General features: G+C 40.4%; 1 protein-coding gene across 1 annotated transcript in view; it reads left to right on the plus strand.

Annotated features, from left to right (window-relative positions):
- The window catches only part of Mdn1 (midasin AAA ATPase 1), a 128,241-nt gene that overhangs the window by 53,719 nt on the left and 46,533 nt on the right, over positions 1-27,989 (plus strand). Inside the window, exons 33-53 of the mRNA XM_055599247.1 lie at positions 1,300-1,429; positions 4,031-4,249; positions 4,863-5,060; positions 5,900-6,108; positions 6,810-6,932; positions 7,636-7,833; positions 9,099-9,206; positions 9,542-9,730; positions 13,013-13,102; positions 13,188-13,451; positions 13,592-13,853; positions 16,412-16,571; positions 17,300-17,416; positions 18,996-19,204; positions 20,243-20,391; positions 20,726-20,937; positions 21,409-21,629; positions 22,975-23,088; positions 23,818-23,950; positions 25,078-25,193; positions 26,361-26,494. Of these exons, the coding sequence (XP_055455222.1) occupies positions 1,300-1,429; positions 4,031-4,249; positions 4,863-5,060; positions 5,900-6,108; positions 6,810-6,932; positions 7,636-7,833; positions 9,099-9,206; positions 9,542-9,730; positions 13,013-13,102; positions 13,188-13,451; positions 13,592-13,853; positions 16,412-16,571; positions 17,300-17,416; positions 18,996-19,204; positions 20,243-20,391; positions 20,726-20,937; positions 21,409-21,629; positions 22,975-23,088; positions 23,818-23,950; positions 25,078-25,193; positions 26,361-26,494 (3,555 nt within the window). The remainder of the gene's footprint in view (positions 1-1,299; positions 1,430-4,030; positions 4,250-4,862; positions 5,061-5,899; positions 6,109-6,809; positions 6,933-7,635; positions 7,834-9,098; positions 9,207-9,541; positions 9,731-13,012; positions 13,103-13,187; positions 13,452-13,591; positions 13,854-16,411; positions 16,572-17,299; positions 17,417-18,995; positions 19,205-20,242; positions 20,392-20,725; positions 20,938-21,408; positions 21,630-22,974; positions 23,089-23,817; positions 23,951-25,077; positions 25,194-26,360; positions 26,495-27,989) is intronic.

Raw genomic sequence — 27,989 nt, forward strand, 5'->3', positions numbered from 1 at the left:
TCAAGAGTGTTTACATTCACGTCCACAAATAATGAACATGCTTACAGATGGGTGTGCACACTACACACAGACAGGTGAAATGGAAACCACAATGTCCCATAGCTGAATACACTTAGGACGCCCTTCTAAGCACGGGTGCCCTTTTGAGTCCTGTGTGGTTAGCAATGCCTGGGAAGACCTCACTGTTTGCCTTCATGAAGTATATTTATCATGTGTGTTGAACTCAGGTTCTTAAACTGTGGCTTGTCACCACAGAAAGAACTGAATCATTGAATGTGGGGATCATGAACATTTTGGCAACAGTAAAAGGTTTGTGAATATGGAGAGACCAAACATTACTTCAAAATCAATACATAATGATCCAAAGTATTCCTGGCAACTCTCAGCATCTTGCATCACACCACTTCACTGAAGTCTTTGTTCTGAATACATGATATACATGCTTTGTCCTGTGTGTATCACTCACTCCCACACATAATGCGGGTGGCATTGAACACTGTCTGAAACAACTCTGCTCAGATTTAAGACCTTTCTGTGCTATGAACTCTACCCTGTTGTACTTTTACTATATGTGCAAAGTGTGGTAATCTTACAGGAACAACTGGCTTAATTATGGAAAATAAAGAATTTTAATATTTTATAACAACCCCCCCACACACATACAAAATAATAACACAGGAAGATTGTTTATTTTAACTTGCCTGACAGATTAGTTTACACTTTACATAATACAAAGTGGCTATCTTTTATATAAAGGAAAGCTACCTTTTGCTTTTGTGTATTTAATAGAGCATAGTATGCTCCCAGTAGAACAAGGATTTACGGTGTTGGTCATCTAGAGGGGCAGTGTATACATGGGAAACATGAACCTAGGTGAGCAGCTCCTGGGGGCAGACATTGTTCCTGCTCCCTGAGCAATAAGACCAGGTAGATGAAGGTTACTGAGAAGTTGATGACAGACAATTATGTACCTGTAGCACTGCAGATCCCTGTCCTCAGTAGTTCTGAGTTTGAAAAAGGAAAGTAGAATGTAGATAGTAGCAAAAACTGTATGACTACAGGAACTGAAATCTGGTCATTGCTACTACTTACTTCCTTAGGCCTTGAAGCTCTGCCCAATATCAATGAATGGGTGATAATGCCAGCATAAGGCAAATCAGAGATGAATGATGTATGTCTGCGAGGATCTAGTAAACTGTACCTATTAACAGTGGGAATAAAAGAGACACATAGTGTTTGCTGGAGTCACTGTTTATGTTCTTTTTAGTTTTTAATTCACATTAACTATTTTTTTTGTAGCTGTCTCCTGCCTTAAGAAACCGATTTACAGAAATATGGTGCCCTCAAAGCACAAAGCGTGAAGACTTAATTCAAATAATAAATCATAATCTTCGTCCAGGATTGTCTCTGGGCAGAAAGGGTCATAAAGGTGAGTTTGCAGGTAGTGCTGGTGGAGCTGAGTTGGGAGGGCTATTATTTTAGGAGTAATAAGTCTTTTATGGAAAATTAATTGTATGTGTAGCCAGTGTCTTGGGAAAATGAAAGAGACAGAAATGGGAGCAAAATAGACTGTGGGAAATATAGCAATTGCCTCTTGTTTTCTCGTGGTTTTTTTTTTTTTTTTCCACATTTTTATTTATCTTTCTATTTTTATAGGTTCTTTGTGTATGTATGTATGCACCTTTTACATGTATGTGGATGTGTAGAGACAGACTGAAGTTATTAATTAAGCTATCTTATTAAGTTAATTAAGTTAATTAATCTTATTAATTAATTAAGTTATTAATTAAGCCATCTTACTGAAGTTATTATTAAGCTATCTTCCGTTATTCTACTTTATTCATTGAGGCAGGGCCTTTCAGTCATAACACAGTAACATAGCTATTCTTGCTAGCCAGCTTACTCTGGAGAATCTCCTTTATCCTTTGGGACTGGAGTTATGAGCAGGTCACCATGCCTACATGTACATGGCTGCTAGGGATTTGAACATCGGTCCTTACTTTTAGGTGGGAAGCACTTTGACCTCTGATCCATATCCCTAGGCCTGTTAAGCATTATACCTTGACACGTTATTTAAGTATTCCATTTTATGTGTCCTAAATGAATCTTTTACTCTGTTCTACTTTCAAATTTTCATCCTACTATAAAAACCTTTAAGCAAAAGAAAATATCTTCCAGTGAACTGGAGTTGGCAGTGTTCCCCCCACCCCCTGCCCAAAAGAGTTTCTCTGTGTAGCCTTGGCTGTCCTGGAACTCACTCTGTAGACAGGGCTGCCTCAAACTCATTAAAGTTGCCAAATCTTAAAACATCAAGTCTAAACATTTTTTTTAAGTTTATGTTGGTTTAATATATGTTTTTATTGTTGACACAAAGTGGAATTTAGATTTGGTTGTAAGACTGAGCAGACAGTACTTTGTAGATCTCTTTTTCCTACTTTCTGTGGGATTGTGATCTGTGGACATGTTCAGCTTTTGAAACATACCTTGAAAGATGGTTCTGAAATTTGGACAGGTTGTGAGAATCACCTCCATGTCGCCTGCTCTGCGTTTCAGGGGAGGCTGCCACTGTAGTCACCCAGCACAGGTGTCCTTTTTTAAAGCACGGAGCTTGGAGAGTAAGACAGAAATGGATCGTAACTTTGAGTTTTTTATCTGGCAGTGCATCAGAAATGCAGTGTAAAATCCTCTTTGCTTTGCTTTGTTTGATGGAGGGTCTTGGTTTGGTAGCCAAGGCTGGGTTCACACTAATGATTTTTTTTTTTTTTTTGCCTCCATTTTCTAAACTTTAGAATAACAATCATGTTCAACAATTCCTGGCCAGTTCCTCATCCCCAGATGTTTACTGTTCATTTCACAACTTGTATATAGAGTTTCATTGATGATGCTTCAAATGTTAAGGGTATTCTTTTATAAGAATAGCCATTCAGTTTAAATCATGAGACAGGTTTGTATGAAGCCTCACTCCATTTGCCAAAATGGATTAGTACCTAGATTAGAAACACTCAAAGATAAATAAAAGAACTAAACTATGTCACAGAAGAGATGGCATTACCGGTTACGGTGAAAAGAATACCAGCACATGCTCTTAGATCATGGTGGGCTGGATAAATGGAAATGCACTTAATGTCTCTAACCTGCTATAGTTTTCTTTTATTACTGTGATACACTAACCAGAGCAACTTGAGGCAGAAGGACCTTGTTAGGCTCATCCCTCTATATCACAGTGCACACCTAGATCAACCAGGCCAGAGCTCAAGGAAGGAACTTTGAAGTGGGCACTGATTTAGAGTTACAGAGGAATGCTGCTCACTGGTTTGTTCCTATGGCTCACTCAGTCTGCTGTACTACACACCCAGGAGTGGCACTGCCCACAGTGGGTGGCTCCTTCCACATAAACCTAGAAAATGACTTACCCACAGGCCAACCCAATAGAGGCAGTTCTTCCGCTGAGGCTGCTACCTTTTCTCAAATGACTCCAGCTTGTGTGTTCTGGGGTGGGGGTGGAGGACCAGCACATGTATCAGTCAGGCTAGCTAACAGCAGTACACAAGAGCAGATCAGTTCTTTCCCTGGGGCAGGAGTGCCTATGTAGAATATGAATTGGTATACAAATCACATGCTAATGTGTATGCTTTTCTAATGTTACTGCAGTATAACTTCATACTTCCATGGTTTCAGGGGGAGGGGTGGAGGGAATGTTTGTCATCTAGGCTGTCCTCCACTTAGAATATAGTGCACACTGGCTTCTGCCTTCTAGTTGGCCTGCCGCAGCCTCTAGTACTAGAGTTAAGAGTGTGCAACATTCCAACTGCTTTAGGAATGCTTTTTTTCTTACGTGTGTTTTCAAGGCAGCTTCTTAAGTCTTGGGTTTTATTTTTTTTTGTTATTCTTAATGGATCACTAACTTGGTAATATAATAAAGCATTGGTGCACATTCACAAACTGTCATATAAACTAAGAAACATAGCCTTTGCCTCTCTACTGTTCTGGAATGTTTCATAGAAAACTGTTAGTTTTCCTTTATTTTAAGGAGCTGACATAGCTGAGGTGATGCTGGACTTCATTGACTGGCTGACTCATCAGGAGTTTGGACGAAAGTGTGTGGTCAGCATCAGAGATATTCTGTCTTGGGTTAACTTCATGAACTCAATGGCGGAGGAAGCTGCTGTGAAAAGACTAGTGACCATCTCTACTGTGGCGTCTTTTGTCCATGCCGCATGCCTGGTGTACATAGACGGAATAGGTTCTGGTATGTTTCCTCTTGAGTACAATATGTTTGGCAAGGTAGAGTAGATTGGGAAAGGAAACAAAAGCAGATGATATATTTTTCAGAACCACTTTAATTGGATACTTTCAACACTCAGAACAATCAGAACCACTTTAATTGGATACTTTCAACACTCAGAACAATCTCCTTTCTTCCTCAAAGTTGGTACTTTTTAAAGTATGGGCCATTGAGATACCTCAGTGCATAAACGAATTTGTCACTGAGTTTGATCCCTGAAACCCATGTTGTACAAAGAGAGAACTGGTTCCTACAAGTTTGCCTCTGACCTCCATTCACATAGACACACACAAACACACCCCTGCCCAAATATGTACACACAATAAATAAATTGGGGAACCAAGTAATGAATGTGTCTTATATTGTCTCCAGATCAGTTTGTCCTTTATTGATGGTATATAAATTGGAGAGAATGTTGGATGTGTATTCTTCCTTTTTCCTGAGGCTGCTTTAGATTGGGTCCATGTTTAGTCTATAGTTCTGCTGAGATCCTTTTCCTCAGCAAAGGTCTGAGCTCTTGCTGATCACAGTAGGTTTGATGATGCTAACTCCTTCATGACCTGATTCTGTCTTATAGGGATAACTTCATCTGGGTTTGGTACAGCCCTTTTGGCTCGAGAAGAATGTCTAAAATTCCTAATAAAGAAACTTTCCAAGGCAGTCCGACTGACAGACTGTCAAAAAGATGAGTTGAAGATTTATGATAGATTCAAACCCAAAGAATTCACTGGTGTAGATGACCTTTGGGGAGTTCACCCATTCTTTATACCAAGAGGTAAGCATGGTTGTAAATAGATGGTTATTCCCCTCCTGTAGCTTATAAAAGTACTTCTGTTATGACTTAACTTTTGTATGCGATACTCAGGATTATTTTCATGTAATGATGCCCACAAAGGCTAGTAAGCCCGTAAGCCACCTACACATAACTCTGTTCTGTTCTAATGTGTCTTAACTATAAATCTTATTTTTTACAGAAACAGCTTCCTCTCTTGGCATCTGGTATATGGCCTGGCAGTTGCAAACTCAGAAAGTGTCTGTTTTTTGAGTTGTGTAGATAAATTAATGGTTAAATGGAAATGAAGTGTATCTCATCAAATATTTGTTCATTAATTTGTGGTGCTTGGATTGAACTCAGGGTCTCTGGCATAATTATACATCTCCTTCAGCACTCTTAATATTTATGACTCTTCCTTCCATGCCAGGATCATCTGTGTTCTTGTCCCTTCCTCTCTGAGCAATAATTATTAAGCTCATGAAACATACAGAGGCACAGTGTCAGTCAGGGATACACCTACTCATAAAGATCATTCTAGTAAGGCTGTATTATATTCAAAGTGTAGTTTGTGTCAGAAGCTAGATCTGTATTTGTGGTGTATGTGTATAGTAAGTGGAAAGATGGTTTGTACTAGACACAATTGAGGAAACTATTTTAAGGGCTTCAAAATTCCTCTGAGGCATTTTATAGATCCCGAACTGGCAGAATCCTAAAAGGAGAAAAACACGTTCACTTCAGTAGTGCTCACTGATGGTGACTTAACTGATTGTTAACCATGGATGGACAGATATGAAGGATTTGATTATTCTTAGCTTGTCTCTGATTTTTCTTTACTTAAGGACCTGTCCTAAATGGGCACAATATTGCTGACTATGCACTCAGTGCAGGCACCACAGCTATGAATGCCCAGAGGCTCCTAAGGGCTGCTAAACTGAACAAACCCATTCTTCTGGAGGGTTCACCTGGTGTTGGCAAGACAAGTTTGGTGGCTGCATTAGCAAAAGCTTCAGGAAATACTCTGGTTCGAATAAACTTGTCAGAGCAGACGGTAAGCTGTACATCATAAAATGCAGATGCCATGAAGAGAAAAAAGATTATCTGTATGTACTTAGAAGTTTCCTGATGAGAAATCATGACTGTCGGCACCAAAACCATGTGATGTAGTGATAATATCACAGAAGCGTCCAAACTAAGTCTTCTGCATTCTTTATAGTCCACACCTGCAGTATTCTTCCTATTGTTTAGATATTTTAATTCTAATTTTCTCTTGACAAAGGACTAATCATTCTAGTATTTAATGTACCATTTAAATTTTTTTTTCCTCTTCTCTAAAACCTTAGAAGTAAAGTAACTTTTTAAAAATCTTATTAAATGTGGGGCAGAGATAAAAAATTGATAGGGATCTGGGAGCAAGGCCTAGGCATTGTTACTGCTTTTGCTAGTGTTTGTGCTAGAGCTCACCATTTAGCCTCCAAGACGAGGCTGGGTTCAGAACTGATCATTTGAAGGAGATTGCTGTTTGGTGCATTTTGATCAGAAGTTTCTTGGGTTGAGCTTGGGCTCATGCTAAATAGTGTCAGGAGTGTTTGGGATGTCTGGATTCAGTTTCCGTCACTACAGGAAAAAGGAGCAGAGAATATTTTATGAGGTCTACTTGAGCGTTTGTCATGTCAGATTTAGGATTTTACGTTTCAGTAGACTTCTCTGTTTTGTTTTTTTATTTGGTAATGTTGTGACCTCTGATTACAGGACATAACTGACCTCTTTGGAGCAGATCTGCCTGTTGAGGGAGGCAAAGGTGGAGAGTTTGCCTGGTGTGATGGTCCCTTGCTGGCAGCTTTGAAAGCAGGCCACTGGGTTGTGTTGGATGAGGTGAGCATCAGGATCAAGGTGGAATCACAGATGGCAAGGACAGACAAAACTAATAACAAGATCCTTTATTTTCATTACTAGTCAGAAGTGTCACTTGGGAGAGTGTGTGTGCAGAAGGGTACTTCATGTTGTTTTCCTTAGTTTGCTGGCATTTCTTCACCAGGATCTACTTCAGGTTGAATTTTCACCAGAGAAAAACTACACCTTTGCTTACTTACTCTCATGTCTCTGGCAGGCTTGCTATATTCACTTTTATTTTATAGGTGATATATAAATTATGTCAACCACTTCAGGTTTTAATAATGCTTGAGTTGTATACCCAATGATAACGAAAGTATAAAAATCACTATATGATCAATGTTAGATAGTATATGTATACACACATGCAAATATATATCCACGCATGTTGTACAAATACTTACATACTAATAACACTGATGCACATAAAATAAATAAGTCTAAAAAATTTAAAGCCATATACAGGTCCTAATTAATGAATATTTATAGTGTAAATACTTAATTTAAATTTATACATATTAAAGTTTATATAGACTTTAAGTTTCTTACAGTATATGAGAAATGAAGTTTGAGTTTCTCTGACAGAAAACCTAGTTTATTTTACTACCTATAATCATTTCCTTGTCTGTTATTCTAGTTATACACTGAAATAATAATGAATATTTGAACCATTTCTCCCAAATAGCTTAACCTGGCTTCTCAGTCGGTGCTGGAAGGACTCAATGCTTGTTTTGATCATCGAGGAGAAATCTATGTACCAGAGCTAGGCATGAGCTTTCAAGTTCAGCATCAAAAGACCAGGATTTTTGGTTGTCAAAATCCCTTTAGACAAGGAGGTGGAAGGAAGGGCTTACCCAAGTCTTTCCTTAACAGATTCACTCAGGTAAGATTTCTGCTGCTCTAGAAACCAGGGTCACTGTTAGTATGCCCACTGTGTATGTAATAGAGGACCTGCTAAATGGTCCTTCTTTCCTTTCTTTATCCTGCCTGTCCTGTGTGGCCTGGAGACCTTAGTGTGTTACCATTTAGAAGGCAGGTTCCTGCCCTCTTAATGACTTCATTAACATGCTCTGGCATAGAGGCAGGTCATTAATCATTTAAGTGATGATCTTTTATAAAGTTTCATTACAAGCTTTGTAGTGAAAGTAATGTTTCAGTTTTAAATGTGAGAATAGAAAACTGCCATGAGCTAGGCATGGTGGCCCGCAGCTTTAATTCCAACACCAAGGTAAGTGGATCTCTGCAAGTTAGAGGCTAACAGGGCCTACATAGTGAGTTCCAGGACAGCCAGGCTGCACAGTGAGACCCTGTCTCCAAAAACCAAACCAAACCAAACAACAGCAACTGCCATGAATAGAAATCTGTCATCCCACTGTCTTTCATTAGCAAAGTCAAAACCATATTAAGCCTTTATTCATTTTTGCAAAGGGATTTGTTTATATACGTGTTTATTTTGTTTGGTATGTTTTTGTTGGATTAATTTAGAATTTTGAAAGTGCTTATAGATGCTAGCTCTAATATCCCTGTTCATTGATGATTAAGAATTTTCTGAGTGTCATTTAATGTTTATTGTGCTGTTGAGGTGGCTCAGCAGTAAAGAGCTGGGTGCTCTTGAAGAGCACCCTGGTTTGGTTCCCAGCATAGTTGTTTATGCACACAGCCATCTGCAACTCTGGTCCCAGAGGATCTGACATCCTCTTCTGACCTGATTAGGCACCAAGCACACGTGATGTGCATACATGTATGCAGACAAAACGCTAACACACAGAAAATAATAAAGTGAGGTTTTAGAGAAAAATGGTTTTTATGAAACTTGTCAAATACTGAAAAGTTGGATGAATTTGATAGCACCCGTGTTCATGCTGACCATCTGAATCTGAGAGTATTTAAGTGTAATTGTAGGAAATTGTTGAAAGCAGTGCAACTTAAAAGTGAGAATTGTATGTGCTTCTTTAATTTACTAGATAAAATTTAAAAGCCAAGCCTATTATCTATATTTTGAAAATTCTATAATTCTTCATTGTAAGGAGTTTCTATAACTCAATTATTGTTCTTTAGGATTAAGTAGAAGTAGCACAAAGCATGGTAAGGTAGTCGTTTTCTAGAGAAAAATGTTGAGACTGTGTGATGTTTGTTTGGATCTCCTAGGTCTTTGTGGATCCCCTTACGGTAGTGGACATGGAATTCATTGCCAGTACTTTGTTCCCAGCCATTGACAAAAATATTGTTCAAAAAATGGTAGCTTTCAATAATCATGTAAGTATGAATTTGAATTATCTTGGCTCTTTTGAACCAACATTTTCTCCATACAAAATTCTACCAATTACCAGTCTTCTGAGAGAAAATGACAGAGATCTGCAAGTTGGTGGTAGGATGTGTGCTATCTTTTGATAGCTGTGTCCTTTCTGTATTGTGGGGCATAGCTATAATGCTTGTAAGGCTCCAGCAATTGGAAGCTTAGCTTAAGAGGGCTCATTTGAATTACGGTTTTAATTTCCATTTAAGATCCCACATGTATTTGTAATACATTGCTAATACATATTGCAATGCCTGGTAGGATATGCTTTTCAACAAGAACATTTTAATTCTAGATTGATCATGAAGTGACTGTTGAGAAGAAATGGGGTCAAAAAGGGGGACCCTGGGAATTCAACCTCCGAGATCTTTTTCGCTGGTGCCAGTTGATGCTGGTTGACCAATCTCCTGGCTGCTATGATCCTAGTCAGCATGTGTTTCTAGTTTATGGTGAAAGAATGAGAACCAAGGAGGACAAAGAAAAAGTGAGTCTCATACTTTATTTACCTTTATTTCTAGAAATCAGTTCCTTCTTAATGTAGAAAACACAACAAAACGAAACGCCAAAGCTCTTAGAAATTCAGAAGTTGCTAGAACATAGGCAATTTGGTTTTGTGCTTATAATTCCCCATAGTCACAGTCCTTAGACCAGAATTGCCAGGTTGGTTGCTTGGTTTTTGTTTTTTAGCATGAAGAACATGATGAAAAGAGAAACAGTAGTGTCTTCCAGTAATAAACAGCTTGGCTTTCATCTGCTTTCTAGGTATAAACAAGGACACTGCTGTTACCCAGCAGAACAGAAGGGTTTTCTGGTGTTTTGTTGTTAGGTTCTTAAGTAAGTGTCAAGTTATAATGTATTTTATCTAGAAATAAGTAGATGTAAAGAGGTCATTTATATCTAAATGGGGTAGAACTAGACATTTGTAAAGAGAATATGACACTGAGTTCCTGGCTTACAAGAGTTACAGTTGTGTGCTTCTGTCCTTTGAGATTTTACTGTGTTGATGAAAAATGTCTATACTCGTGTGATCTTCCCACTTCAGCCTCTTCTGCCAAGACTACAGGCGTGCTCCACCATATACTGTTCTTGTGCATTTGGGTTTGCGGTAAAGACTTACTCATTAAATTTCAAAACAGATGTAGGTACAAAGTGCCCTTGTGACCTTTTGAAGGAGGAGCCATATGTTATTTGAGTCTTACAGGTAGCAGAAGCAGTTGATAGGGCGGGCCCAGTTTAGGTGCTTTGCCTACTGTTATTTTCTACTAAATCTCATTTAAAATAAAATTAATTGGGAGTGGGAGAGATGGTTCAGTGACAAAGAGTTCAGATTCCAGCACCCAGCGTATCAGCCAGGCATGTTCTCACACACCTGTACCCTCTGCACTGAGTGGAGGTGCGCTTAGTGACTGCTGGCTGCCAGCTTAGCGACAAAACAGGAAGGAGCTCGAGGTTCAGGTGGGATGTGATCGGGGAAGACAGTGACACCCTCCTGGCCTCTTCAGGTGTGCCTCACAGCTCCCTCACCATTTCCTGAATCCCCCAGCCTCTCACACATGAGGAGGGATTTGATGTACATGCAGGTCCCTGTGGCAGAAGCAGTGACTCCTTTGGGGAAATGGTAATGTGTGTCACTGCACACATGAATGTCATTCCCTTCTTAGTGGTTTGCAAAAGCCACATTTACATAGTATTCAGAACCTAGGGACATGATGATAGCTTACTTATTTCCAGCAAAATAGCTTTTAGTCATTGGATCGAGGAAAAAAAATGTTCAGTTGGTATATTTTTAACTTTCATTGTTGTGTCATTCCATACCATTAGCTAGTAGTTTAATTTGTTGGTTTCACAATTTGAGTATGTCTGGAAATGAAGTTACTGAAATGTAACAAAAACTGCAGTGCTCTTAAGTAGAAGACTGCACACCTGACCCTTACGTGTAGAGTCAGTCAAAACATAGGCGCACCAGCTGGGCAGTGGTGCTGCCACACACCTCTAATCTCAACCCTCGGGAGGCAGCGCTCGAGTTGAGGCCTACCTAGTCTACCTAGTGAGTTTCAGGACAGCCATGCTTACACAGAAACCCTGTCTCAAAAACCCATAGGCGTACTGGCTGGGCTTGGGAACTTGCCTTTAATCCAAGTTCTCAGGAGGCAGAGGCAGGCATTGGTTCATTCTAGCCTGGTCTACATATAGAGCTCCACGCCAGTCATGGCTACATGGTAAGACGCTGTCTGAAAAATGAAACCATGGCCTTACTAAAAATATAAACTTAATTGTCATGCTAAGTGTTTAGGCTTTAGTTGAAATCTGAGTGTTTAGACTTGGCTCGTATTGTCCAGATATCTTGTGCATTTGTAAAATAACGAACTGGACATTTGGAATATTTCTGTTTACAAGCACTTCAGATAATGAATACTCAGCCTACAGTATATTGTTTGGAACCAATGATATTGACCAGTTTTCAAGTGGCTTGCTATGGTCAGAGGAGAGTTTCCACCCTCCTCCCTTTCAGAATTGTAGTTGGTCAAATTAGGGGGTTTGAATAGAAGATGATCAAAAACAAAAATAGTGAACATTGAGGTATGAAAGACCCCGATAAACTGAATCTAATTTTTAAAAAAGAAACAAACAAAACAGCCAGATAGTGAGTTTTTATGTTGGCCCTGACAGAACATTAGGGAAGGAGTAACCTTTATTGTCACAGCCTCGCCCTGTTCACACCATTTACGCTCCTGGAGCCAAAATGTGTGGCACCCGCGCTGTGTTCATGCCACTCAGCACTTCACTTACGCTGTCTGCGGAGTTTCTTTTAATGTATTTTCCCACTTTGGTATAAAATTTTAAGAATATTGATGCTTTTCTACTTGATACAATTTTGGGGGTGGTTCTGTCATTTCTTCTACCCATCTCTAACCAACTTCTTAGGCTTTAAAAAGAAATCAGTAGATGAGTACCTGGTAGAGAGTTTCTAAAAGCAATGCTTTAGGAAGTCTGTTTTACTGATTAGATGAATAATTTATAAAGTGGAAATAGTTATTCTGCAGGGTAGGAAAGGACAGAAGTAGTCTCCGCCTGCCTCTAATGTGGTGCTCTGGCTGGGATACTTTTCCTCAATCTTCAGGTTAATACCTGACACTTTATGAAGTGAAAGCAAGTGTTTTATTTTAAGATTTTCCATAGTGCCCATGGCTTCATTTTAATTTATTCTATAATTTCACTGTAATCTCAAGTAATGTGAGGTCTTGTAACTACTATTTAAATTTATGTGTATGGATGTTCTGCCTCCACGTATGTTGACACCATGTGCATGCCTGGTACCCACCAAAGCTAGAAGAGGGCGTTGGAGTCCCTTTAACTGAAAGTACAGACAGTTGTGTATGATGAAGAGCAGCCAGTACCTGGCCCCGTTACTCTGTTATTGAGCTCAGCCTACTTGTGTTGCTAGTACAGTTTGTGCTTTTTGTTCTGGGTTTTAACACTGGGTCTTGATGTGTCTGAGGCCAAACTGGCACTGACTGTGTAGTCCAGACCTGCCAGTAATGTCGTCTTCCTGCCTTATCCTCTCAGTGTTGGGATTACAGGTGTATGCTACCAGGCCCAGCCTTATGCTGAGATGTTTGTAAGAGAAAACTCAAATGGAAAAGGAAGGGTTTGCTGGCATTGTCTAAGTGTAGTAACTTGTCACTGCTTGTTCCCTGAGAGAACATTTCAACATCGTGTAAGAGTTTAGGATGATTTATATTCTCAATGCGTTGTCTTCCTTTAGGTCATCACTGTGTTTAAGGATGTGTTTGCTTCCAGTTCCAAGCCATACACGGGAACTAGACTATTTCATATTACCCCCTATGATGTTCAGGTAAAGAGACTGAAATAAGCCTTGTCTCTGACGATTTTCCATGACTTCTTCTGCCTCATACACGTGAATGCTATGTTCTCTTCAGATTGGCTACTCAGTCCTATCTCGCAGCAGCTGTGCTCCTCACCCATCCCGCCAGCCCCTGTCACTCCTGCACCAGTCGCTCCAGTATCTGGAACCCATCATGAAGTGTGTGCAGATGAATTGGATGGCCATTCTTGTGGGGCCAGCCTCTGTGGGCAAGACCAGTCTGGTCCAGCTTCTGGCACATCTTACTGGCCACACGTTAAAGATCATGGCTATGAACAGTGCAATGGACACTACTGAGCTTCTAGGCGGATTTGAGCAGGTACCTGCTACATTTTTGCAGTGCCACGCCTAATGTAATAAACTCGTGGCCTGGCTGCAGGGGGTTCTGTTCGTGTGACTACTTACCACAGTGTCTTCTCGCCTTGGCCAATGGCTTTTGTCATGCTCTGGGAATTTCAGGTTGATGTTATCCGACCTTGGAGGCGACTACTTGAGAAGGTAGAGCGTACTGTCAGGGTCCTGCTCAGGGACAGTCTTCTTATCAATGCTGATGACACAGAAGTAGTGCTGCGAGCCTGGAGCCATTTCCTTCTGACATACAAACCGAAATGTCTTGGTGAAGATGGTAAAAGTGTCACTGTAGAGATTGTCAACAAACTGGAAGCAGTATTGCTGCTTATGCAGAGACTCAATAATAAAATCAACTCGTACTCCAAAGCAGGTATGTCTGTGTGGTGTATCATACACTTGCTGTTGCCCATATTATGTATGTTTATAGGAATATGGTTGTGAATGTCATGTCATATATGTATGTTTATAGGAAGATGGTTGTGAATGTCATGTCATATATGTAATGGTTATTATTGAACACTTGAATGTTTGAAAGTAAAATGCTGAAAAAATGGATTTCAGATTGATAATGCTGAAAAGGCAAATACGAAAATAACTGGTTATAAAGCTCGGTTCTTCATTTCGTGTCTCTTCAGCTATAGGTCCATCCATTATCCATCACTATCAAGTATGTTTTCTTCTTACTTACTGGTAGTTCCTCACAAAAGGAGCACTTTGACTTTTCCCTGAATGTCTAAATCTGACTGGATGGACAGTGATTTTAAGAGTTGAAATACTGTATTATATTTTATTTTTTAAAAGTCTGTTGGATTTTTCTTGGTAGGCAATAAGTTGCCTATAGATTAATCTTTTTAAGGTAACTTTTAAGCTTTTCAGAGTTGGGGAGGATGTACGTTTCCTCTTGTGACATGACCCTGTAGCATCTCACTTGCTCAGTGTGTTGTGTATTTACTGAGGTCTTACCTCTGGCCAGTTGGAAAAGACCAAGGCTTACTCCAGCCCAGTAACTGCTGGTTTGTCTCTGTGCAGATGGCTTTTATATGGATGTGTAGGGTTACTTAACCACAGGCACATCATCCTCATCCAGGGCTTCGGGTCCTTCTCTGAGAAGCCACTCCTTCCAAGCGTCCTGCTGTTCCTTCTAGTTGCCTACCTGGTCTCAGGGAGACCCCTGGCATCTTTGGTTTCCCTTTTCTCTTCTGTAGCTTCCTACCAAAGCAGTTGTAGGACTTCATCTTCGCAGTTACCTCCCTGCTCTCAGGTACACAATGTTGTGCTACCTCTTATTTGGTCCTGTTTTCTCCTTAGTTTTCAAGTTTAAAAAAATGGGACCTTATGATGCCACTCCAACACTAAGCCTGATAAATAATATGTATAGGTTTGTTAGAATATTTAACAATAAATTGTTATTTTATTGTTTTCTCAATTTTAGAAAGATGTATTATTCACTGTAAATCAAAATTACTATTTTAAGTTTTATCAGATAATTGCTTAATATTAGAACAAATAACAAATGTTGTTTTAAAAATTAGTTTAATTCCAGAGAGTCAACCTCCATTAATATGCATGTTTAAAACAATTTAAAAAATAGAGCATAGAAAAGTAAATAGTGGAATTTTACTCTACTGTAGGACCTTAGGCCATTTCTTTTTTTTTTTTTTTTTTTTTTAGGCCATTTTTTTTTTTTTTTTCTTTTCTTTTTTAATTTTTTCCTTTTTTTATTAATTACAGTTTATTCACTTTGTATCCCTGCTGTAGCCCCCTCCCTCATCCCCTCTCAATCTCACCCTCCCTCTTCTTCTCCTATGCCCCTCCCCCAGACCAATGATAGGGGAAGCCCTTCTGTCTGACCATCTCCCCTCAGGGGGAGGTCATCAAGAGCCAGCCCATGAGTTCATTTCAGAGATGGTCCCTGGTCCTATTATTTAGGAGCCCTCTTGGAGACTGAGGTGCCTTGGGCTTCTTCTGTGTACGGGTCCTAGAACCACTGCACAGAGGTAGCCCAAGGCAGCTCAGTCTTCAAGTAGGTTCCTTAGGAAGGGGAACAGAGACTATCTCTGACATGAACTCAGTGGCTGGCTCTTGATCACCCCCCCTGAGATGGGAGCAACCTTACCAGGCCACAGAGGAAGACAGTGTAGCCAGTCCTGATGAGACCTGATAGGCTAGGGTCAAGGGAGGAGGACCTCCCCTATCAGTGGACTTGGGGAGGGGCATGGGAGGAGAAGAGGAAGGGAGGGTGGGCTGGGAGGGGCCTACAGCTGGGATACAAAGTGAATAAATTGTAATACATTAAAAAATTTTAAAAAGTTTAAAAATTAATAAAAAATAAAAAGAATTATGCTCAAAAAAAAAAAAAAAAAAAAAAAGGACCTTGGCCAGGCATGGTGGTACATGCCTGTAATCCCAGTACTCAGGGAGGCAGAGGCAGGTGGCTCTCTGTGAGTTCGAAGACAGCCAAGGCTACACAGAGAAACCCTTTCTCGAAACTCCCCTCCCCCAAAAAGGGGGCACTTTACGTCTATTCTCATGGCTCAAAGCAAGAATCCAATGTAATTTCTAACAAAAATGGCCATTTGAAAAATTCTAGGGCTGTTAGTGTTAGACTATAAAGTATTTGAGAGATACATCTATTGCTAGATGGAGGCATAGATTTTCGTGGCATTAATTGTACTTTGCCAGCTTACAACTCTTTAATATAATATTTTATTGAAACACATTGTAATTATTCACCAGAGTCAACTTTTGAGTATGTAGCTATTAATTTTTACAGTTACTGAAACTTTGTCTATCCTAAACATAATTTTATTATCTGTGTTAAAATAAGCATTGTGATATCTTGGGAATTATACTGGGTAGGAGGCAGAAGTACCTTGCTTGCCTTGACATTGACTGCTGGATTGCTTATTCCTGTCTGTAACATTACAGACTTCGCCAAGCTTGTCGAAGATTTCCGGAGTTTTGGGGTGAAACTTCTGCAGTCAGCCAGTGGCCAGAGTCATGGCGGCTTTGAATGGGTTGACAGCATGTTGGTTCAGGCCCTGAAATCTGGAGATTGGCTTCTGATGGACAATGTAAACTTCTGCAAGTAAGAACGGTTATGTATGGCCATGAGTGGGTCTCACTGAAATTTGCCTTGTGTTTGTTAATTGTAAAGACTCACACTGAGGCTCCGTATCTTTAGCCTGTCTTTCTCACCTATCAGTACATCTTCAGCCATTCACAGTCTAGATTGGTCATTAGATGACAGAAGTAAAGGCTAAGAAAATTGGACTGCTTTTCTGTACAGCATTATGCTGAGCATCAGAGATCACTTGTTAGGGTTATTTTAAATAATGATTTTCTGAAGTAAGGTTTTAATATAGGCATGCATTAGTAAATACGTATCACTAATGACCACAGTCCACATTAGTTTTTATCCTCCTATGAGAAAAAGGACAAGTAGGAAATATAAAAGCTATAATAGAAGTTCTTTTTAAGTGGTGGCATCTCTTGGAGCTTTTTCTGAATTTTTCATTTGAAGTTTAATTACCTTCAAGTAGATTTGATAATTTTAAGAGGTTAGGGAGGAAGAGCTATGTGGTGCTTTTCCCGTGTTTCATTTGCTCAAAAAATGTGTGTACTTTTATACAGCTATGTGCCTTAGGTAGTGGGAATGCAGAAAGGGAGCTGACTCTTGGAAGAGACCACAGTATCTGAAGGAGTAGTCTCCCAGAGAGATGGGGGTCCAAAAGCAAGTGAAGGCTTGTGCAGGAATGGTAGGAGTCAGGTAGAGTCAGGCAGTGTGTCATCCTGAATGTCAGTCTCTCTGTGCAGTCCATCAGTTCTGGATCGTCTGAATGCCTTGCTCGAACCTGGAGGTGTCCTCACCATTAATGAGAGAGGAATGGCAGATGGATCCACTTCCACAGTGACACCAAATCCCAGTTTCAGGTACGTCTGTATTTTATGTTAATAAAGGATTTGGTGGCTTCAGAAACAAAGAACCTCTTTGTAAACTGTGAGCCACCTTTTGAGAAGACTCCCCGATCGTTTGGTTAAAATGTATATATTAAGGCCCTACTGTTTGCTAGCTACTTGCTGGGCTTCCGGATAGCAGAATATGAAAAGAGGTGTGGGCCTTCTTCAGGGCTAATGGTAAGGCGTAGAAGGGAGGAAGTCAGTCCCAGTCCTTTGCTGATAACCTAGGTAGAAGAAAATGTGGCTTGTTAGTGGGTCACATGGGTGGGACGTGTGAGTTAAGAAAAAGAAACAAGGGAGCATCTCTGGTTTTGGAGTAACTGGGCCAGTGAGAAGCTGTTTATTGAGAAGGGGATACTGGCAAAAGAGCACGTTTGGGATGGTCAGCCAGAAATCCATTCTTTTGCTTCTCACATAAGTGGAGATGTCAGATAGCTACAGGTGTGGAGGGACACTGATGAAGAGAAATTGACTGTTACAGAAGAGTTGTGCTGGCTAGATTTAGGTCAGTTTGATACAAACTACAGTCATTTTAGAAGAGGCAACCTTAACTGAAAATACTCACCAGATTGTCCTGTGGGCAAGTTTGTACTGCATTTTCTTGATTGACTGACTGATTGGTGTAGGGGACCCAGCTCACTGGGGTTGCTACTCCTAGTCATGTGGCCCTACACTCTATAGGTAAGCAGGCTGAAGCAGGCTAGTAAACTGCAGTCCTCCATGCCCCTGCATTAGTTCCTGCCCTGCTTCAGTTCCCCCCTGACTTCCTTAGGTGATGGACTGTGATGTGGAACTGTAAGCACAATAAACCCTCATAGTGCTTTCTCACAGAAGTAGAAACCTCACTAAGACTAGAGTTCTGCTCTCCTTTCTGCTGCATATGGATGGGTCTGAATAACGGATCCATGGCCTGCATCTTCATGGCCCGAGTTGGGGAGTATCTAAAATCAAGATTTTCTAAGTGCTAGGTTTAGTTCCTTAAAGCCGGTTATATCTGGGTGGTGGCACACTCCTTTAATCCCAGCACTCAGGGGCAGAGGCAGGAGGCTCTCTATAAATTAGAGGGCAGACTACGCTACAGAGTGAGCCCAGAATAGCCAGGACTACACAGAGAAACCCTGTTTCAAAAAACTAAAAAAAGGAAGGAAGAAAAAAACCAAAAAAGACATGGAGGATGGCCCAGTAGTTGCAGCTCTTCAGAAGTCTGGACATGTCGGACACCTTGTGTCTATCTGAAGTCCAGGTTCAGGGGACCTGACATCCTCTTTAGGACTTGGCAAGCACTCACATACAGGTGCGCAGACAGACTCAAATTTATACATTTGGGTAAGACTAAATCTTTAAAGACAAAAGTGGGTGTAGAGAAACTGCTACACTGCTGTTGACATGTGGAAAAGAACGGTGCACGCAACAGTCTCACACACTGAGGTGCTTTCATCTTCTTCCATGAATTGCCTATAGCAATTGGTGCAAGAGGCCAAACCATTGGTCACCCTGGGATTTGATTTTTCTCTCTCCTTCTCAATTTCCTTTTATTATTTCCTCTTCTTAGGCTTTTTCTCTCCATGGATCCTGTTCATGGGGAAATTTCCCGGGCAATGAGGAATCGTGGACTTGAAATCTATGTTTCAGGAGAAGAGAATGGGAGCATCCTAGATACCCTGGATTTGAAAGTGCTGCTGCACAGCCTTGGGCTGGTGGGGGACAGTGTGTGTAATGTCCTCTTGGCACTGCACACAGAGGTCCAGAGCGCTGTTAGAGGTGAGGTTCTTCACTTCGGGGACTCTGTCGTTTTAGGTCATGCAAAACTACAGAGTTTTGCTCCAAAAGCTGCAGCTGATTCCCAGCCCCCATCAGTGCACTCACAGTTCCAGCTCCAGGGGTCTCATACCCTCCTCTGCTCTCCTTGGACACCTGCACTTGCTGCACAGATTCATACCGAGAGACATAAGTAAAATAATAATGGGTGTGTGCTCCTGCAGTAGAGACCGTTTACTGAGTAATTCCACTTTGTTGAGACTTGAGAGCTTTGTCTCCATATTTCCTGGGTCACCCTTGCCCTTATGAAGGAGAAATAAGGGAGAAACCAAGCTCTAATTTTTGTCATTGTTTCCTTATGTTAAAAAGATGAGCAGTAGTAAATTAAACACTTACTTGCTACATAACTGTTATGTGAATGGGTACAATTCTGCTTGTCTGTTCTACAATCACATTTCTATCACAGATGAGGCTTAGCAAGTTAATAACTTGTCAGAATTGGTTAATAGTTAAAGTTGGGATTTCACAGTAGGCCTATTAAACCCTGTGGTCCTTGGTAGGTTGTACTCAATTTGCCATCCTTGGTGTCTGTCAGGCTTGAGATTAAAGTACATGTGACACTGAAAGTTCTGAGGTAGACTATAGGAGGCTGGGGATAAGAGGGAAGGCAGATGAGGCAAGGGTATGAATGTTCTGTGGCATCTGTTGTACCCTCAGGAGACCCTCAATCTAAAGCAAATACTTCAGTGTACAGAAGGTTAATGTAAGGACATATTTACCAGGTTTTTGTTTTGTTTTAAGTTTGTTTATTTCTTTAATGTGCATTATTGTTTTGTCTCCGTGTGTGTCTATATGAGGTTGTCAGGTCTCCTGGAACTGGAATGATAAGCAGTTGTGGGTGCTTGGAATTGAGCACAGCTCTTTTTATGAAGAGAAGACATTGTTATTAGCTGCTGAGCTATCTCTCCAGCCCTACACTTAGCATTTTTTATCAAAGGTTTTAGAAGACTTGGTCACATATTTCAATGTTTTATCTTACAGGTTCTCCAACATCATCTGTCTCTACCCTCAGTCAGGCAGCCATACTCATTGTTCAGTACCTACAGCGAGGTCTGAGTTTACACAAAGCCTTTTTTGAAGCCTGCAGGGAAGTGTACACCTGCTCTCAGCAGTCACCAGGAAACCAGAAGGTACTGTGAATGTTTCATGCCACTGTCCAAGCTGGAACGTGGACATAGAGGAAATTACCTTTGTGGATAGCAATTTTTAAGAGAGTTGACCTCTGTTTTGTTTCAGTTAAAGGTCTGGTAACTAAGGACTTTTCTGGAAATTCATTTAAATGTAAATACTTCCTTTTCTGAAACACTGGCAAAACAATTTATCTAATGTTGTTCGTTAAATAATGTGTCAGAGAATTGTTGACGGATGGCTCTGTGAACCCTGGAGCCCGTCACACATTGGTCCTGTGATGATTTTGATGCTGTTGCTGTGTCAGTGCTTTTGACTCTGCTTCACGGTCTACAGCTTGTGCAGGCTTTGCTGGAGAGTCACACTACATCTCTGCAAGCTCGGGAAACCTGGGGAGACTCCATTCTTGCCACAGGGCTGTGGCCAGATTCCATGCCTTCGGCTCTCTTTGCAACACAAGACTCTCGCCTCTCTGTTGTCCGAAGTGACGGCCAGATCCTGGCATACTGCCTCAACAGAATGAGCCTGAAAACCAGCAGCTGGACAAGGTCAGCCGAACCTTCAGTGTGTTTGCTTGGATAGATTTTGTTTTTGCCGAGAATGGCGAGCACACTGTAGTCAGCCCACCATTTGTGACCACTTATTATCTAGCCACACATTTTTAATGTTTTTATTGTTATCAATAGTATTATAAGCCCATCTGTTTAGAAGTCTTACACAAAAGAAGTAGGTATTTCTAGACTGATGAGCCAGATGTTCTGGCTATGCCTGTTATAATGTCATAGACAGCAACCAATCAGAATGCAGGCAGGGATGGAATCCAGGCAGGACCTTTGTCATGCTGAGCATGTTTGTATCAGTCAGGTACACTCCATCCCTAAGTACATATTTCAGTTGTTCTTTGTTTTTTCATTTCTTTAATATAGTATTTGTAAAATCATTATCTTTGCTTTTTTTTGTTTGCTTTTTGAAATGCTCATGTAAAAGACTGTTCTAACTTTTCTCATTTTGAGTTCCAGGAGTCAGCCTCTTACTTTGCAAGACTTAGAGAAAATTATGCAGACTTGTAGCCCTGAGAACCTGACTTACAATGCAGTGAAAGTGGGTGCTTGCTGGGCCGATGAACCACAGGTTTTAGCCATGGCTGTTAAGTTGCTCATAGAAAGAGCAACCAGTCAAGATTGGATGCTCAGAGTTAAGTGGCTTTGTCATTTAGCCAAGAACATACCACAGGGGCTGGGTAAGTAGCAAAGCTTGATGGGTGGAGGGGCTTATATACATTTGTTTCCCTTGTTTGAGAGCTCAGTAGACATGTTAGTCTGTGACTACACTATTGACGTCGTAGCTGAGAAACAGTAAAAATTGTGTGACATTGCGTCATTTATATACGTGTTAAATTAGGGAGATGTCTGCCCCTTATGTCTCAGGAGAAATGCCTCAGTATTTCGAGCCTGCCCTCCTTTTCAGGTCAGAAGGAAAACACACTGCATCATGTTACTTTTTAGCCTAAATATTTGTTATGTTTTCTGTACAAACACCTTCTCTGGGAACAGTGGAGTTTTCGATAATTCAATTCCTCTTAAGAATCCTAAGGTTCTAATCTGGTTTGTTTGTTTGTTTGTTTGTTTGTTTGTTTGTTTGTTTGAGACAGGGTCTGACTGTATAGCTCTAGATGGCCTTGAACTCATAAAAGCTTTTCTGCCTCAAGTGCTGGGATTGAAAGTATGCACCATCATGCCTGGCCCCATGTACCATCTAGGTACTTGCTTAATTCAGAACAGGAAAAAGACAGTAACAGTGAAAAAAGCCTAAATTGTAAAGGATGGGACATGGAATTTATTGGTGATAGGTAATTCATGTGCCTTGTAAATGAAATGGGAGCTCCAGAATGCTTCTTCTGCCAGCACCAAGGAGACAGGAAAATGCTCGGGGCTTGTTGGACAGTGTAAGCTAATTGGTAAATTCCAGACAAACAAGACACCCATCTCAAAGGAGGTGGATAGTTCTGAGCCCGAGATTGCCCTACAGCCTGTCTGTGCACATGTGCACCTTAAAAAATGTGCACATGTGCACACTTAAAAAATGTCAGCCTGGGCGATGGTGGCACACACCTCAATTCCAGCGCTTGGGAGGCAGGGGCAGGCAGATCTCTTGTGAGTTTGAAGCCAGCCTGCTCTACAGAATGAGTTCCAGTACAGCCAAGGCTATATAGAAAAGCCATGTTTCAACAAACAAAACAAAAAACAGTCAACCTTAGTAATTGAATGTATGTGGACGCTTGTGCTTCCTGAGAATTTGTAGATAGGCCAATGAATAAATGTCTCTTGTTTAGTGACAGTGGTAAGCCAAGTATTTGGAGAGGGAATTTGTAGTGTTTTTGTCTACACTGTTTTATATGATTGCCACTAGCCAGAGAGAGCAAATGAGCAGACCATAAAGCCTTTGAACCTGAGCAACTTCTACCCCAGTGCTTTATTTGCCCGAGCCCCAATTCAGTCCCTCCTGCGCATACACCGTTTGACTGTTTCCAGCATTACATTTGGACAGCACAACTTTGGATCTTAACAGTGCCTCTCCTTCTACAGAGTCTGTACAGATTCACCTGGAAGCCAGTGCCACTGCTCTGAGGAATTTTTACTCAAATTCTCTCTCAGCTGCCATCCATAATGTCTTGAAAATGTTACAGACAAATATAAGAGGTATGCTCCTGCTTTGGTTTCTATGTGAAAACTTCAAGAGAAGACCATCCCAGCAGCCACTGTCACTTAGTCTAAAGACTTAATGGAGGCAGATGCAAACTAGTCTTTAGAACTGTTCATTATCTGCCATCTGAAGGGAGTTCAAGGATAATGGTGTACTAGAAGGGACCAGGGTGTGTGAAGGCTGTTCTCACTGTAAACTGTTGTAGTCAGCTCTGTTAGGAAGTGAATAGTAGCAGGCTGGAGAGATGACTAAGAGGTTAAGAGCACTGACTGCCCTTCTGAAAGTCCTGGGTTCAATTCCCAGCAACCACATGGTGGCTCACAACCATCTATAATGAGATCTGGTGCCCTCTGCTGGCCTGTTGGTCCATGTGCAGACAGAATTCTGTATAAGTAATAAATATAAGATGACTAGTAGAAAATTGAGATTTTCATTTCTCTGTGATGTCTTCCAATTTGAAGATTACTGATACATTAAACAGAAGTTTTCAGTAAAACTATTTGATGTGAAGGGAAGGCTATATAGGATCAGTTGCGTCAGATAATGCAAAGCGTTAATGATACGAGTTAGCTTTCAGTATTTTGTTTTGATAATTGCCTAGTTCATTTGAAAACTGGGATCACATGTCCACACTGACAGGAAACAGTGAAAATACTCAACTAAGATTTGCTTAGCCAGGTATGTTAACTACATAATTCTTTTTTTTTTTCCCCCCCTTAAACTAGATGACTTTGTGATCCCCTTGGACCCCCGGTGGAATGTGCAAGCTTTGGACATCATTAGGAATTCAGTAGACTTAGACCCACAATCACACAAGTCTGAGCAGCTCTTTACCCTCCTAGAGTCAGTTGCAAACAAGTAGGTGAAGGTGAAGCCTGTGGCTCTAGACACTTTCTCTCATGGCCTTTTTCGTTATATGTCAAATACAGATTATGTGGGCTTTAAGCAGACTCTGGGTGCTTGCTGTTGTATTCACTTAGCTTTAGTCTTGGGCTTTATTTTAAATATGACCTCTGGGGGTACTTAAGGGTTTCAGTAACCACCCACTATCTACTCATTCTTCCTTGTGTGTCTGTTTAGTTTTCCTGCTCAGATACAGCAGACAGGCAGCACTCCTGCAACTTAAGTAAATACTCATGTATGAATAGTCTTAATACATCTTCCCTCACTTTTTATTGCTCTTCTTTTTGCCATGCAAGATTTTGGTTTTGTTTTGTTTTACCCAATAATTGACTATATTTTTTAAATAAATATGTCATTGGAATACAGTATGTATTACATGAAAGTATGCTGATAATGAGCATGTGATCTTGATGAATTCTCCTAAATCAAGGCCATGAGTGTGAATTATGTGCTGGTCCACGTCGGGACCACAAACCTCCCTGATCACTAATGCAGTGGTAGCCACTGTGCAGAGTTAAGATTACTATCAGAAGATGGCAGAACAGTAGTGTGGGCTCCAATAGTCTGCTTTCGTTAAACACCCCCGTGTGGGGTTGCTTGGTTTTAAATGTGCTTTGCTCTTCTGCCTGCATGTGTCTGTGTGAGGTTGTGGGATCCCCTGGAGCTAGAATTACAGTTGTGAGCTGCCATATAGATGCTGGGAATTGAATCCCGGTCCTCTGGATGAGCAGCCAGTTTTTAACTGCTGAGGCATCTCTATAGCACCATCTAGTAGTCTTCTTAATGCCAGTGTTCACCAGTGGCCTGTCTTCTTTGCGCCCTTTCTCTCTAGTCCAGAATTTGCAGAGAGAAGAATAGGCTAGATGTAGGAGTGGATGCTCTCAGGTTCCTAGTACTTTTGGACTGTGGTATGGCTCGTGGGGAAATATTTACCTGGTTTGCTCACCACCCTGACTTTGTCCCGGTACTACATGTTGCTTCCCCCGGCCCACCACCAAAACAAAACAAAACCAAATACCTTCTTTAATTCAAAAGAGGTCCTGTTAACCAGTAAGAAACTATGTTTTTGAATCTCATTCCAGGACAATTATCTATCTTGACCGGGAAAAGAGGATTTTCACTGAAGCAAAATTGGTATCTGTTGGTAGTAAAAAGTTAAGAAGCAGTGTTTTGAGAATGTCATTTGAATTCCATAAAGGTAAAAACATTTCCCTCTTGTAGTCTGGTTTTGCCGCTGCCAGAGTTAGAAGATGTACCAAGCAGCTGCTGCTTTGCAAATCTTTCTGATTAGCTGACCTGAGATGAGATATATCTCCTCAGTCAATACTGATAAGTGTCATTTACTGAACACTAAGTGGCCAGGTGCTCACAAACGCTGTTCCATGTCCTCACAGTAACCCTTGAAATTTGAAACATGTACAAGTTCAAGAGTGCATTTGTAGCAAGTTGCAGAGCTAGCACTTTAAAAGCAGGTTTCTTGGCTCAGAAAATATCTGTGCAGAAGTATTTGGCTGTATGGGTGATTCTCTGTCTCCTTGTTATTGTAAACCAAAAGGCATTTGTGCCATTTAGAAAAAAATCAAAACTATATGAAAGTATAAATATTGTAAAAGCTCACTTTTGTCAACTTAATACAAACTAGACTCATTTGAGAGAAAACCTAAATTAGAAAATGCCATCATCAGATGGGCCCAAGGGCAAACCTGAGGGCTCTTTCTAGGTGGAATGTGAACTGAGAGCTGTAAGCCAAATAAATGTTGCTTTTGGTCCTAGTGTTTTATTTCAGCAGTAGACACCTTAAGAAACTGTATAATACATGTGTTCTGGATCCAGGGTTTTGTGTTTGGTTGATTTTTTTTAAAATTATGTATACATGCATGCATATATACATACATCCATTCATACAGACATACAGAAGTATTTTGCTTGCATATATGCATGTGTACCGCTTGCATTCCTGGTGCCTGTGGAGGTCAGAAGATAGTATCAGGTCCCATAGAAATGAAGGTACACATATCAGCTGCCATGTGGCTGCTGTAACCAAACCTAGGTCCTCTGAAAAAACGGGTGAACCATCTCTGTAGGCCGGGGTGTGTGTGTGTGTGTGTGTGTGTGTGTGTGTTTAAAGGTATAAAATATGTAACTTTGCTTTATAGCTTGCATTTTCCGCTAGGACATTATTTATTTACATCATAGATATGCCTTATCTGTAAAATTTTATAATACATATAAAATATGCTTTTGATTTTGAGCTTTCCAAACCTTGTAGTAGAGGTAACTAAAATCTAGATTATAAATTATTTTGAAAATGTTTTAAAGGTTAACTCTAATGGAATGCTCTTGTTTGATTTGTGTCAACTCTAAGATCCAGAGAGCTATCACAGCCTGTCCCATGAAATTGTGGCCAATCTTGCTGCTTTTTTTGAACTTATTGATGCATTAATCCTGCTCTGGGTACAGTCTCCCCAAGGAATGGTCCCTGATGCCCATATCAATAAGGTGAGGCAATGCTTTGACCTCCAGTGTCTTTAGAGTAACTTTTGACATGTATAAACTTGTAAAACCATTACAGCAATCAAGCAAGATAGCAAGATACTTATTCTCATCCTTGTCTGGTTTTACTCGTGTGTTTATATTGGTAATCTGGAAATGTTGTTCATTGAATTAATGTACTTTGCCCAACAAGTAAAAAGTCATAGATTTTGTCAGAAAAATTTAAGCATTTGGAAATTGTTGCCCTCTTGGTTTTGCATGAAAGTTCCAGTTTTGTTGTTGAAAACAAATTCGTATCCCCCTCTGTATGTCCTGGTTCCACATTCACAGACTGAAGTACCTTTACGTCCAAAGTAGTACTTTTTTTCTTTCTGCCTTGGCTATTTAGTGAGGGGCCTAGTATTGGCTTTGTGAAATCCTGTTTTTCCCCTTAAAAAAAAAGTGTTTCTGTACTGAACATGTATAGACCTTGTTTGTTTTGTCTTTTTTTAAAAAGACATGTTTTTTATGTGTGTGAATCTTTTGCTTGCATGTATGTACACTGCATGTGTGCCTGATGCCTGCAGAGGCCAGAAGAACCAGATTCCCTAGACTGTAGCCACCATGTGGGTGCTGGGAAGCGAACCTGAAAAAACTGCAAGTGTTCAGCCCTTTGCTGTTATTTCTGAACACAGCATATTAAGTATTACATAGCATTTACTTTGTATCATGTCTGATAGGAAATCTAGAGGTGATTTAACATATGCTTGAAGATAGTGTAGGCAAACATGCTAATTTACAGAAAAGACTTAACCACATTTGGGAGTCCAGAAGAAATCCTTGGGCCCAATATCCTTTGTTGAGTGGGAGGCAACTACATTTCAAATATTTGTTGCTGTCTTTCATTTTCTTTGGTGTCCCTTAGCCCCCCGGTTTGGATCTTTGGAACAGAACAAAGAACTTGATGCATGGTATACAAGGGCTCTACCGCTGAGCTAAGCGCGTAGCTGCCGAGAAATTTTCTCAAAGGAAAGATTTACTTCGTGTAGGTTCAATATGTTTTTTGCCTCCAGTTACCTAATCAATTTGTCTTTTTTTCTTTTAATTTGCATCATTAATTTAAATTTTAATTCATTAAATAAATAACATGGTATGAAAATAGTTTTAACCTCATAAAACTTCTAATGGTAATCACTAAAGGAAAAAAATACTTAGTTAAACCATTTGTAAGATGCATAAATTATGCTGGCTAATTATAACAGTTGAATTTTGAAAATGCACAGATAGGTGAGGCTCAACAGACGCATAGAGTCCAGGAGAGCTGGGAAAGTTGTATCAGCAGCCGCTATTAAGGGTGTGCAAATGGAGATATCAGTGAAGTAACTCACAGAAGGCACTATAGTTACTAGTTTGTGATTAACAAGTGCAGAAGGGAAGTTATGGCACCAGTGACTACATCCTCACGAGAAGAGCTATGTGTATATTTAGCAGCTTCTAAGAAAATGGCATCTCTACTGTAGAG

This window comes from Psammomys obesus, unplaced genomic scaffold (genome assembly GCF_907164565.1).
Source record: "Psammomys obesus unplaced genomic scaffold, mPsaObe1.curated_primary_1811, whole genome shotgun sequence".
Taxonomy (NCBI): Eukaryota; Metazoa; Chordata; class Mammalia; order Rodentia; family Muridae; genus Psammomys; species Psammomys obesus.